Here is a 14,849-nt window from a genome sequence, read left to right as displayed (position 1 = left end):
CCTATCTGATTGTTATGCCTTGTGGCTTGTAGTCTAATTTATTTAGCCTTTTAACCTTCTCTCTCCGTCCAGGCCTCTGCAGGCCTGGACTATCCTCTCCCTCTCTTTATTTCCTTACCTTTTACCTTCCTAATTGTAAATAAACTACCTTAAACCTGATCCTGACTTGGGTCTAATTTAATTATGGAATCAATCTGAATTGTTGATTCCTGGCGGCCACACTTTAAATATATATCTATAAATATCTAAAATCTCCCTCTTACACTATCTCTAGGCTCTCTATCAACCTTTTAACAATAAAGAAGGAGAGGGAAATGACAACACAGATATAAAAAAGTATTGATTAGTTATTGATAAGGAAAACTTGCTGTTCAGGCAGAAAAAAGAGTAACTTGGTGGGGTCTGGGATATCTTCAGCAGGGCACTAAATATCCTTCAGGCTATGTGGAAGGCACAGTCTGTGCAAAGTGGTTATAAAGTATGAAGTGATATTAGTGGGCAGGGAATGGAATTGGGACAGAGGAAATGAGTGTTGACCCTATGATATAATGTCAGAAGTCACTTAGAAGTTCCAGCATTCAATGTGCCATGTCTCAGACACCACAAAAATAGGATAAAGGAGGGAGGTGTTTGGAGGAGTGAAATCTAGGGCTCCTATATTCACATCTCTATCAGGCACTGCCATGATACTGAAGGATGTGCAAAAAACAGATTATGTAGGGAATTTGGGAGCAATGATGTAAACAAGTAAATAATACCATCTGAGCTGGTAATCATGGAGGGGATGGAGAAGTCCCTATTCCTTGTTCATTGGTAATCCTGTTGGAGACATTTCCAGAGTGAGAGGATTCTTAGATTGATGAAAAGTAATTCTCATGTTTTTACCTTCATGTGATAATTATAACCTATATTTATACTTCACAAACTGTTATACTCTTGGCATGAGTCCAGGAAAGGACCTGTTCCAGTATGTCTGTTAAAGCAACTTATCCTCATGATGTAATTGGTTCAAGAATACCTACAGGTGTTCAAGACACATCAAGTCACCACTGCTTACTGGCGTAAATGGCAGGCATGAGCTGATTGAGTGATAATGGTCAAGTTAGTTCTGTCAACCCCCATTGTACTTCTGATTCTACTTCTGTAAATAGTGCTATAAAAGGAGGCTGCTTTCAAGGCTTGTGGTCTTTGGTTGTTCACCAGAGTCTAGCTTTATCATGAGACCAGCCCTAAATAAAGAAAACCTATTTATTTTTGGCTCAGAGATGTATCTTGGCCAATAAATTTTCCCACCAGAAGGGCAAAGAGAGAAAGAAAAGTCTCACAGACAGAGAAATATTCAAAGCAATACTTTATACAATGATAATAATCTATAATCAAAGTGTATGCTCCATAAATCATATGAAATATAAATAATTCAGATCTATATTTCCTGACTAAGAGTCTATGCATTATATAATACCACTGTGTGTGTGTGTGTGTGTGTGTGTGTGTGTGTGTGTGTGTGTGTGTGTGTGTACAATATAATGGTTAGGTGAGAATGTGTGGGAATTAGTTCCAAATACATGCAGCATGGACAACTAAGTATTAAAGGATAAAACACAAGGCCTGAAGGTGAGAGGGTTCTAATTCGGCCCCAGAAACTTCTTAGTTGCTTGGCCCTGCTCATATCACTTAACCCTGATAGTTCAGCCCATGCCATTCTTCTATCTTAGAAAAGATACTAACATAAAAGGTAAGGATTTAAAAATATTTGGAACAACTGTATTTGACTTTTATTCTACTATGTCACTCAAGCAAGATACTGTGAATTCTTCCAAATCAGAGGCTAAATATTTTTTTTCCAATTTAGGAGTCTTTAGTTAATCCACAAGTTCATTAATAAAAACAATTTCTAGGTCCTTATGCCTTCATGAGCACCTCTGAGTTTTCATGAGGTGAGTAATTTAGGCCTTTTGACCAGAACACTCCAATTCCAGTTTTAGCTCTCAAGTATCCAACTACACAAGCCACAAAGAATGGATTTCCAAATTTTCCAAATAGAGAAATCCAATTTATATACCTTCTTTCTATGTTGGGATGTTGGTGGTTACTTAACCAATTTTCATGGAGGAAAGTTTTTACACTTTGAAGAGGGCCTGAAGTTTTGTTCCTTCAATGAAAGAGATTTATATTTCTTTGTTTCTAATTCTAAGAATACTCATCTTCCAATAAGTACCTTACCTTGACTCTGGCCAAACCCAGGCCACCTTCCCCAAAACACCATAGCAGGTATGTTTGGATGCTTTGTTCCCAAAGTCACATATTCTCAGAGTTAGAGGAAATTTCAGAGCTCTTTTACTCTATCCCAGATACAAAATATAAATGCCCTTCACAACCCCTTCTTGGAAGTCCTTTAATAGAGGGACAACTCACTGTCGCTGAGGCAGCATCTTCAATTTTTGAAGAGCTCTCTTTGATAAGAAGTTCCATTTGAAATCTGCTTCTCTGTTAAGTCTGAGTTCTGGAGGCTAATCCAGTCCTCTGTAGCCACAGAGAACAAATCTATTCTGTATTCTTTATGAAAGTCTTTAAGATATTTGAACAAATGCAGTATGTCCTTCCTGCATCTACTTACTAGAGCAAATATCTCCTGTTCCTTAAATTGATCTTGCTTGTTTCTAATCTGCTTAACATCCTTGATTCCCTCTTCCAGAAGCATATCCCACATGGGGTGTCACCGAGGGAGAATCCAGAATAATGATCCCACCCTCAGCCCCTTCATCTAGATATGTTCATGCAGCAAAATGTGACATTAGGTTTGATTTACTTTGGTTTGTTTGTTGCAAACAGTTTCACTGACTCACCTTGAGCTTGCTCTTGACTAAAACCTCCAGGCGTATTTCCTATGAACTTACCTTGGAACACATCCTGTTGTTGTTCTTTCTAGAATTTCAGGTCCAGTTTGTTTTGTTTCCAATATTCAGAAGGTAGATTCCACCTTGAAATTCTCATTGGCCAATGGAGTGTCATCTCTTGAGATTTAACAGCATATATGACAGTGGAGGAGTGCTATCACAGCAACCATCGTTTGTGAGCTGAATCTGACCAGATTTCTGTGCTGCTTTATATCACTGGATTTAGATTGATGGGACCCCTGGTCATTGACATCTTCTTGCTACTGCTTTCAGGGACCATAATGTCCCAGAAACCAAGAAAGTGTGAGTAAAGCAAATGGGAAAGAACTATCTGGTTTGGGAGTTGAGAAGTGGGGCAAAAATCAGAGAGTCAGAAGTAAATGTCTAGATTTAGAGTCAGAGAATCTAGTTACTAATCCTATTTCTGCCTTATCTAGGTAACTTAGGTAAGTGATTTAATCATTATGGGCTAATTCATTTTACCTTGAAGTTAGGAGTGGGATTAGGCGGTTGAACAAGATGTTCTCTAAGAGATGTTAAAGTTCTAAATAGATGAATCTATATGGGGAGAGATCTCAGAGGTAGAATGAGTATCTGTCAACATTTGCTTTTATTGCCAGTCCCTAAGCTACTTTTATATAGATGAACTCATTGTGCTCAAAGAAACAGTTTGTGAAGTAGACAAAGGGAAGGGAAATGTAGAGACCAAAGAGAGATGGATTTGAAAGGAGAAAAGAAATGGCAGTATTCTTCCCAAATCACCATGGCTTTCCCAAAATATGAGATCATAAGATGGAGTCTGTTAGGATCAGAGGTCACTGCTCCTTTATTTCCTTATTTGAAAGGACAAATGATACATACATACACATAGATAAATGCACGCATAAACGGAATCAATGGAAATACATGCTCCATTATTCCTGAGGAATTGCCCTCCTATTTCTAAACTTTTAATCCTATGAAAGGAGATGGAAATGACAACATAGATATAAAAAAGTATTGATGTTACTGAAAAGGAAAATTTGCTGTTAAGGCAGAAAAAAGAGTAACTTAGTGAGGGCTGGGACATTTTCAGGGGGCCCTAAATCCTTCAGGGCTATGTGGAAGGCAGAGTGTATGCAGTTTGGTAATAATTTTTGAAGTGATATTAGTGGGCCAGGAGGAGTGTAAGAAAGGTGTGTGGACCCAATGAAATAATGACAGCAGTCATCCTACAAGTTCCAGAATTCAATGTGCCTCCTCTAAGAAACAACAACAAAAAAAAATGGAATGAAGGATGGAGTTTTGGGGAGTGAAGTCTAGGGCCCTTATTCCAAACTCTATCAGGTACTCCCATGATGCTGAGGGATTTGCAAAAGCTGATCATGTAGGGAATTTGGTACCTCTCAGGTAAATAATAAACCATCTGGCCTGATAATCATGAAGGGGAAAGAAAAGCCCCTACTCTTGGTCCAATGGTAATCCTATTGGAGACATTACCAGAGAGAGAGAATTATTAGATAAACCCAGAAAAATAATTCCCATGTTCTTACCTTAGTATGATATTTATAATCTATATTTATACTGTACAAGTTGCTATAGTTTCTATAGAATTTGCCTTAAAGTAGCTCCTCAGAATTCCCGATTCACAGAGAAAGAAACTGAGGTCTGGAGAGTTTGAATTATTTCCCCAAGGTTACATGGTAGCAATTCCAGAATTCAAAACCAGGTACCCTAAACCTCAGGACTTATGGGGCATGTTATACTATGCTCTGAATCCTGGGAAGTTAGTCATTCTAATATTATTATTTGCATTTTAGTTGTGAGAAAGTCAATGCCCTGAAAGGTTCAGTGGCTCCAGCTTCTCTCTCCTTTCTCCAAACCTCCTTTCTCATAGATGTAGACCAGGCTGTTCCTCTAGGAGAGGTGAGACTGTTCAGCTCGTTAGACCAGTAAAAAGGAAGGAACATTAAGGAGCTATTGGTTGGGGAGGTGGGACAGGGTTCTGAGGGACATGAGCTCAATAGAAACACAGATTTTTTATGAGAAGAAGGAGAGACTTCAGAGAGAATCTAGCCCAGTGGTTCCCAAATTTTTTTGGCCTACCACCCCCTTTCCAGAAACAATATTACTTCACCAATGCTGCTTTGAGGAGCTCCCAACTTTAAAGGGCAATTCAATCCATGTTTAAGACCAATCAGAGACTTAGACTCTTCTTTATATCCAGTTGATAGCTACCTTCCAATAGCTTCAATGTACTGATTCTCCTTCAAAAAGTAAGTCCTGCAGAGTGACAGAGAGTCTGTCTGGTCCCTGTTCTATCTGAAAGTCCTTCAGATAATTGAGGACACGTAACATGTACCTTTAACCCAAAATATACACCAGTGCCTTCCTTTTTACTGACCGAACATCCCTGGTTTCTTCAACTGGTCTGCCTATGACCAAAATTTGAGTCTCTTTATCCTCCTTTGAACACTCCTTTTTAAGTAGAGTGTTTTCTCTACTTGGGGGTCAGACTCTTGAGATGTGTGACGAATTAAATATTTAATAAAAACATCTTTGTTATTTGATTCATCCCTTCATTGTCACTATCTAGATGAAAATGCTTGGCATATGCGAAATGTGATAAGGAAAGTGCCATCATGCTGAGATCATTTCAAGGCAAAGCTGTTGAGTGAGGATGAGAAGAGGGCAACAAGGGTAACTACTGGCCCAGGTAGCCGAAGTTCAGATATCATTACTTCACTTCTTACCCATTTCTCTGCTTTAGATCTGTGCAAGTACTTCAAGGTGTCTGAGGATAGATATGAACTAAGATCTTCCAAACTCTAAAGCAGCTCTGTAGTATAGTCTGGAGTCAGGAAAATACATCTTCCTGAGCTCAAATCTGACCTCAGACACTGACTATCTTTGGACTCTAAGTAGGTCATTTAATTCTGGTTGCTTTAGTTTTCTCATCTATAAAATGATTTAAACAAGGAGATGAAAATCCTCTCCAGTATCTCTGTCAAAAAGCCCCAAAATAAGGTCATGAAGAATCAGATATGATAGAAAATGAGTGAACAAATTTGGGAGATTATTATTAAAAATGTCTCACTTAGTTCTCTATGTCTCAGGGTGTGATTCTCTGGAATACACAGATAGTGCTATTTCCGAGCCTGCAACTGGGTACTCTGAATTCTCAAACGAAGCCTACTTCAACAAGCAACAAGTCTACATATATAAAAACCACTATCAGAGGGTAAGACCTCAGGCACGATGGAAAAATGTGGAGAATTGGGATGATGTGAACAAGCTTCAGAAAGAGAGAGAAGATTTGATCATGAAGGACTTTCAAGAACTCATAAACTCCAATCCAGGTAACCAAGGTGAGCACACAGTTATAGGTCTGAGACTGAGAGACCTGATGACTTGGAAAGTGTCTACTGATCCCTAGTGACTTCTGTCTAAAGTGGTTGTCTCTACCTAGGAGGGGGCTGAGCAGGCTTTTTAAAAAGGGCTTAGAGAGAAAGGAACAAAAGGGGAGAGAGGGAGGAACAGTGACTGGCTCAAATTCCCAAGCTGTGGAGGACAAATCCAGAGAGAGGCAGAGATAGAGCCAACCTCAAAGCACATCCCTGTTCCCTCCCTGTGTCCTTCTGGTTTCCCTTTTCCTGCTATTCTACCCAACACAATCTGTGTGGGGAGAGAACAATTCCTGCTTCTCATTCATCAACTTGGATTAATTCTTTTTTTTTTTAAACCCTTAACTTCTGTGTATTGGCTCCTCGGTGTAAGAGTGGCAATGGTGGGCAATGGGTTAATTCTTGACTCACCTTACCTCCTTGGGCACCTGGGCCTCAAATATGGGCACTACAGTGTTGTCTGACATGCTTTTGACTCTGTCACTAATTGAATACTGAAACTCAAAAGTACAAAGGAGATCTAGATTTAATCTACCCATTATACAGAGGGGGAATGACTAAGATCTTAGAATACTGCAAAGAACATTGACTCAGGAACCCACATGTCCTCTGATAGTTCACCTCTTTCTAAAATTTGAAGTCAATGATCTCATACAATTCAGTAAGTGGCAAAGTCATGTCTAGACCCAGGATGTCCAATCCTCCATACTACTGTTCCTTCCTCTTAATAACACTCACTCTCAGTATCAGGCAATCACTGACCAGGCCAGTGTAGCTCTCATCCCAGTTAGTCACAAGTGGTAGCAACTTATTGTTCTGGAAAAACAAAACAAAACACCGGATTTGAGTTAGGAACCTCAGTTTGAATCTTGACTATTACTTAGTATTCTAAAATGTTCATAAAAATCATTGCCATCCTCTGAGCCTCAGCTCCCTCACCTGTAAATGAGCAGGGTAGAAGAGATCATGGTAGGGTCATTTCTACTTCTGATTCCAAAATTCTTCAGTTCTACTGCTCTTTGCTTCCTTCTCCTTCACCAGGGACAGTGATGGAATGAGATTTAGACAGTTGTAAGAAATTAACCTAGAAAGAATTGTTCTCTGAATTTTAAAATTATTTCCTATTTGGTTTATCATGTCAGAGCTTCCTAAAGGAAAAGAATTGGATATTTGTTTAAAGGGAACATACTTTTCATTTAGTAGACTGTCTGAATGGATCTGTAGTCTAAAAATAAACAGATAATTGTTACAGCAATCAGTATTTGAAAAAATATTTGACTATACTTTAGAGAGCTCACCATTCTTGGGGCTTGTGTGTTTCAGGTATCTACTTTTTTAGTCAATCTATTGGCTGTGAACTTTGTCCAAATCGCACTTTCAAGATAGCTTGGTATTTTGATACAATAAATTTCGTGAATAGCATTATGAGTATAAAATACCAGGATACACAAGATTCTGTAGGTGAAATGAACCAAGACCCAAGTGCTGAAACTCTACCCAAGGAATATCTGGAGAAACAGTGTTTCGCAACACTCCAAAAATACCGGAATTATCAGAATGCTCACTAGGACAAACCAGGTAATCTGTCTTTATCCCGTTGTCATACTTACCATTATTGGGTAACTTTAGGGGCTAGGGACACCCTGTACACTAGATGGCCTGAAATTGACTCAGATTTTAAAGACCGAAATGTCCCAAATCTTTCCTTCCTCTCACATTTCTACTAATCATCTGAACATGGGACTTGAAAACATGGATTCAGAAAACTCTATAGGTCTCTTGAAATTTATATAACAAATCCTGAAAGCTACTGGGCATTGTGAGAGAGACAGGAAAACATAGAGGCTTAGATGGAAGGAATGGTGAAGGAAAGAAAAAGAAGCCTCCCATTGGAAGCCTCAGCCCTTCTTGTTTCTCTCCAGTCCTCATAGCTCAGCTTTCCATAGGAATCCTCTACCACATACTGAGCACTTCTCTAGGTTCTGATGGGAATCCCCAGGCTATATAGGGAAATGAAATCTCTTCATTGACCCATACCCCAAACAAAGTAATTCCTCTCTGTGTGCTTAGATACATTTAAGTGGTACCCTGAATAGAGTTCTTGGAGTAAAGTCAGGAAGAATTGAGACTTCAGCAGGTCTCAGACACTTAGAGTTAATGTGACCCTTGGGAAGCTACTGACCCTCTGTTTCCTTCAGTGTAATGGGAATAACAATAGCAGCTCTGTCCCTGAGTTGGTGTGAGGAACAAATATTCACAAGTGCTGAACACCTTGTAGCCATTAACAAACAGTTGTTCCTTTCCATTTTTGATTAATTTCTCATATCTGTAATACCCTTCCCTACTTCTTCTACTTATCTAAAATGCTTTCCTACTCTTCAAGACTTGTTTCAAATCCCACCAGAACTGTCCCTTTTCTAATGTTTTCTGCCATGTTATGGTCATTTTTACTTCATTTAAACATACAACCTTTTCAGATCATAATGCAATAAAAATAGTTTTTAGCAAGGGCACATGGAGAAGTAAACCAAAAACGAATTGGAAATTAAATAATATGATGATCCAAAATCAGTTAAAGAACAAATCATAGAAACAACTAATAATTTCATTGAAGAGAATGACAAAGATGAGACTCCTTACCAAAACCTATGGGATGCAGCTAAAGCAGTACTAAGGGTGAAATTTATATCATTGAGTGCATATATTAACAAATTAGGGAGGGCAGAGGTCAGTGAATTGGGTATGGAAGTTAAAAAACTAGAAAGTGAACAAATTAAAAATCCTCAGATGAAAAATAAATTAGAAATCCTTAAAATTAAAAGAGAAATTAATAAAATCAAAAGCAAAAAAATAACTATTGAATTAATAAATAAGTCTAGCAAATATTTTCTCCATTTTTAGACAAAGTAGAATATCATATGGTTTTCTTGATAATTCTGTTAAGTGTATATTGTACCGACAGATTAGGTTGAACTCCTTACTTTAAAAGATACCATTTTGGGGAAAGTTTTAATCCATTAACAATGTATGGAAATAGTCCTGGGTACAAATTTACATGGGCACTTATTTCTATGCTAAGTATTTTAGCAATGATAGATTCTGAACTTATCTTCTGAACTTGAGGGACTGGCTCAGAATATAGCAGCTACTATTTTACATACATCTAGTGCTCTGTACAAACTTCAGGCTGAACTTGACTCTGTTGCTTGTAGGCTTGTGTTAGACCTCTGAGAGCTGCCCAAGGAAAAGCCTGTGCTATAATTGATCAGTCATGTTTTTCAAATATATATTACTTTGGAGATACCAATGATATTGGAGAAATACAAAAATGATTAAATGATACTTTGCAAATAACACAATACACTCATGTAGATGATGAAACTATTTCTTGGTGGGACCGATATTCACAGTTTTCATGGATGGCTTCAGGGTTCAACACTGGTGCCTCATTACAATTCATTCTTAAATGAGTTCTAATCATTTTTAGAATTCTTATCCATATCAAGATAATTATAAACTGTTGTTAATTTTAATCTGCTTTTAAGCATGTGATATAGATTTTCTTTAGATGTATTTTTTAGACACTTCCAAAATATTATGGTCTTGGTAGTTTTCTTCTTATCTACTCTGTTTGTAAGATGCTTGGTTCTTCTCTGGAAGCTCAGGCCATGTTGGGATGAACCCTTAATTGTATGGCCAGCTAGCACCACTAAAAACAAGTCTATTCTCTTCCAGTTCCTGAAATGGCTGTCTGCAAGCTCATTTGCCTCTATTCCATATGAACTCTCTCCTTTCACTTCGAGATGACAGTGAAGCAGGTACATACTGAATTTGTAAATAGAATATTCTTCAACATCAAGTGTTAGAGTGAAATATTGTTCTTGCAATGCAAAATCAGTAACTTTCATTTCTTGTAACATTGATGTCCCTGTTGTACTCTCTGTCATTATATTATATTTATAAACCTAATCAATGACCTTGTCATCACAGAAGTTGTTCCCATTTACGTTGCTGTGCCTTCCTTGTGGCATCATTCCTAGATCTTAAATGATCTATAAGAAAAATGTTCACATTTTTCTTTGGATCAGAGGAGGGATAATGTGAATGGAAAATCTTTTACCCCACAGTATTCTGTAATAATTCTGAAATATTTTACATCTATTATGTTTTTATTTGAACTTTTGACTTTATTCAAAGCTGGCTGACTAAGCTGTACATCTTCCTATTACCTGTATGTTCTTTTCTCACACACTGAGTTAAAATACATACCATGCATTTGTAGGACTAAGGCCCAGTGACCCACTCTTGGTAAGAGTCCAGTAAAGGACTTGCTCCAGTATGTCTATTAAAGCAACTTATCCTCATGATGTAATTGGTTCAAGAATACCTACAGGTGTTCAAGACACATCAAGTCACCACTGCTTACTGGCGTAAATGGCAGGCATGAGCTGATTGAGTGATAATGGTCAAGTTAGTTCTGTCAACTCCCACTGTAGTTCTGTGATTGTGGTATAAAAGGAGGCTGCTTTCAAGGCTCATGGTCTTGAGTTGCTCAGCAGAGTCTGGTTTTATCATGAGACCAGCCTTAACTCAATAAACCTATTTCTTTCTGGCTTGGAGATGTTGTTTTATTTTTGGTATCTTGGCCAATAAAATTTTTCTAACAGAAGGGCAAATAGAGAAAGAAAGGTCTCACACAGAAATATTCAAAGCAATACTTTATACTATGATAATTATCTACAATCAAAGTGGATGCCCATTAAATTGCTAATAAAATTATACTAAATAAATCATGTAGAATATAAATAATTTAGATCTACAGTTCCTGACTATGAGTCTACGCATTATATAATACAACCTTGTGTGTATGTGTGAAGATGGGATTAATCCTACACTGACTATTTTTCCATTAAATCACTAAAAGTGCAAACACAACCACTTAATCTTCAAGTGGGGGAGGTCTTTGACCCACATGTGCAGGAGTGGGTGATGAATCAGAATTGACTGACTTCCTTCTGGGCAGCCCTAAGCAAAGCTTTTGTTGTTATTGGTACATGTGAAATGGGAGGAATACACAGGAAGTAAAGCAAAAGAAGCTCCTTTTAAAGGGACTTACAACTTCCTGTGGGGCACCTTTTCAACCTTGAAGTAGACCTGGAGGAGAGCTGGTTGAGACCTTGGGCTGCTTTATATTTCTTTTTTGAACTACCACATGGTGAGTGAAAAATACTGACTCCTTCTTGGAATGTTCTGAAGGGAATCTCCTCTAATAAGAGGCTTTGTGACTGAAGCCTTTATTTATTCATCCCCAGGCCCTTGGCCCTTGGCTCCAGGCTGAGGTCCCTCTGGCTGAGGACTAATGAACTTGACCTGGGTGGAGCCAGGGGCCAGAGCAAAATACTTAGTGCATTAAGCTAGATCTTTTACCCTGCCCTCTTCTCATTTCTCTACTTTTACTCTCTCCTATATTTTTAAATAAGTTGTTAAAAAATCATTTTGGAATTGATATTTATTCAATTCCTGGTGACCACAGATTTTAATATTCAGTTGAAACATAATAATAAACCAAATAATATTCCCATTTACATGTGTCTATGTACAATATAATGGTTAGGCGAGAATGTGTGGGAATTAGTTCCAAATATATGGAGCAAGGACAGCTAAGTATTACAGGATAGAGTACCAGGCCTAGAATTGAGAGAGTTCTAATTGGGCCCCAGAAACTTCTTAGTTGTGTGGTTCTGCTCATATCACTTCACCCTGAAAACTCATCCATACTTCTGTCTTTGAAATGATACTGACACAAAAGGTAAGGATTTAAAAATATTTGGAACATCTTATTTGATTATTTTTCTACTGTGTCACTCAAGCAAGATACCGTGAATTCTTCCAAATAAGAGGCGAGGTATTTCTGCTTTTTTCTAATTTCGGACTCTTTAGTTAGCCCACAAATTAGTTAATAAAAACAACTTCTAGGCCTTCATGTGCACCTGTGAGTTTTCATGAGGTGAGTAATTTAGGCCTCTGTGACCAGAACACTTCAGTTCCAGTTTTAGCTTTGAAGCATCCAAACATGGAAGCCACAAAGAATGGATTTCCTAATTTTCCAAATACTGAAAACCAATTTATATGCCTTCTTTCTACATTGGGATTCAGGAAGTTATTTAGGAATTCTTAGGAAGGAAAGTTTTTACACTTTGAAGAGGGCCTGATGTTTTGTCCTTTCAATGAAATAGATTTATATTTGTTTGTTTTTTGAGAAGTGGCAACCCTGTCTTGATGGAAGTTCAGAAGCCACTCAGAGGTCAAAATACCTGGTGACTGGGATGGAAGCTTTGTCCTCTTCTGTTTCTAATCCATCCACTCCTCACTAGTCAGGTTGATGTCCACAGATTAACCCTTTGCAAGCTGACCCTATATATTAGTGCCAGACATTTGATGTTGTTGTTCAAGTGATTTTCAGTCATGACTGACTCCCTGTGACCCAATTTGGGTTTTCCTTGGCAAAGATACTAGAATGGTTTGCATCTCTATTTCTAAATGATTTTAACAAATGAGGAAACTGATAAACAGGGTTAAGTGATTGGTCAGGGTTATATACCTCGTACATGTTTGAGAACCGACAGGACCTCAGAGGGATGAATCTTCCTGATTGCAGGGCTGGCACTCTTTCAACTGTTCCATTTACTTGCTCTTATGTGCCAGACTTAATGAACCCAAATTTGTCTCTGAGATATTGCCAATATCAATGGAAACAGGGAGCCCCAGGAAAGAAGAACCTTTTTACTCAAGTCCAGATTGCATCCTAGGAATGCAGAAGTCTTAAAGTTCAGGGAAATGCAGAAAAGGTTAATGTAAAAAAGAGTGGGCCCATGAAGTGAATACTGAACCCACTGAATTGAACACAATGCATTCACATTCATGCACAGCAGTAAGGGCAGAACCTTGTCCCGTGTCCCTTTCAGAGACACAAGTGTGTTGGGAAGACCATTCAGATGACTCGAGATGGGGGAAGGGAATAGGGAAAAGCATTTACATAAAGTCTACTATGTGCCAGGCACTATACTAAGTAGCTTTGGCAAATATTACCTTATCTGATCTTCACAAGCACCCTCTGAGGTAGATGCCATACTTATTCCCATTTTACCCTTGAGGAAACTGAGGCAGGCAGAGGTAAAATGATTTGCTCAGAGACACAGAACTTGTAAATGTCTGAGGGCTAATTTGAACGCAGGTATTTCTTATGGGATTCATTATCTATTCTCTACCAGCTGTCCCAGAATACAGAAATCTTTATATTCTTCGATTGGAGTAAACAAAAACATAGATTTACATAGCATACTCTCCAGTAACTTTCAAAGTGCTCTCCTCTTAGCTACTCAGGTTGGTACTCCAACTCTTATATTCCTCATTTTATAGTAGAAGAAACTGAGGATATGAGAGGGTAAGTAGGAGATCCACAATTACTACCAGCTAATAAGTGTCTGAGGTCACATTTGGATTAATAAAGTCCCTTGAGTCTGAGTCAATAAACTGTACTCCATCAACTATACTGCCTCATGAAAGGCAAGTTGGGAGAAACAGAGGCAGTAAGGAGGGAGAGAGAGTGGAGAAGAAGAGAGAGACAGATAGACAGACATACAGAAATGAAGAGACAGAAAGAGAGAAAGGGAGAGAGAGCATCACAAGAAGAAAGAGAAGGGAAAGAAAGTAAAGAGAATGTGTGTGGTTATAGAAAAAAATTTCTTTTTGGAGTGAATTAACTAAGGAACAAGGAAAGAGACCAGAACTAGAATTTAGACTGGACTTCTCAGCCTCCAAGAAGAAATGTCAGGAGAGGTTTGAAAAACTTTAAACTCTAGCCTTGCTCCAATATGCTCCAAAATCCTTCTCATCCTGGAAGCCCACTCTAGTCCATTAACCTCATTACCCTGGAACTCCACCCAGCCGATAGACTTCTCACACTATAAGAATATTCTGCTCCTGGGGGTCTTTCCTCTGAGAGGTTGGCCCTTCTCAGAATCTCCATTTTAAGGAAAGGACCCATAATCCCCATAATCAGTCCTTTACTAATGGCGTGTTTTGGATGTGAAAATATTAACTGTACTAAAAAAATCAGATAGAAAATACAATAAAAGGAAAAGAAATCAGAGAAGAATCAGTTGAATCAGCTCTCCTCAGTCATTTACAGCCTGGGATCAAGCCAAGGTTTTAAAAACAAGGAAGTTTCTTCAACTGAAAATAACATTCCAATTTCCAAAAGTCACTCATTGCCTCCTCAAGGCAATGGTTACTTCAGTTTTCTCATCTATAAAATGAGTTAAAAAAGGAGATGAAAATCCTCTCCAGTATCTCTGTCAAGAAGACATAAAATAGGGTCATGAAGAGTCAGACATAACAGAAAATGAACGAACAAATTTAGGAGATCAGTATTAAAAATGTCTTACTCAGTTCTCTAAGCCTCAGGGTGTGATTCTAGGCACTACAGTGACTTTGCTCTTTCAAAGCCCACAACTGGCTACTCTGAATTCTCAAACGAAGGTTACAAGCGACAAATCTACACATATGA

The 14,849-nt window shown here is 38.2% G+C and overlaps 1 protein-coding gene across 1 annotated transcript; it reads left to right on the top strand.

Annotated features, from left to right (window-relative positions):
- Positions 1-3,127: 3,127 nt before the first annotated feature.
- LOC123235898 (zinc-alpha-2-glycoprotein-like) lies at positions 3,128-7,848 on the top strand. Its single transcript, XM_044662129.1, has 3 exons — positions 3,128-3,200; positions 5,993-6,244; positions 7,604-7,848. The coding sequence occupies exons 1-3, from the start codon at positions 3,128-3,130 to the stop codon at positions 7,846-7,848; spliced, it is 570 nt and encodes a 189-aa protein (XP_044518064.1).
- The last annotated feature ends 7,001 nt before the right edge of the window (positions 7,849-14,849 follow it).

The sequence above is a fragment of the Gracilinanus agilis genome, chromosome 2 (genome assembly GCF_016433145.1).
Source record: "Gracilinanus agilis isolate LMUSP501 chromosome 2, AgileGrace, whole genome shotgun sequence".
Lineage (NCBI taxonomy): Eukaryota > Metazoa > Chordata > Mammalia > Didelphimorphia > Didelphidae > Gracilinanus > Gracilinanus agilis.
Note: the sequence above shows the minus strand (reverse complement) of the source record. Positions and strands in the feature narration are given on the sequence as shown.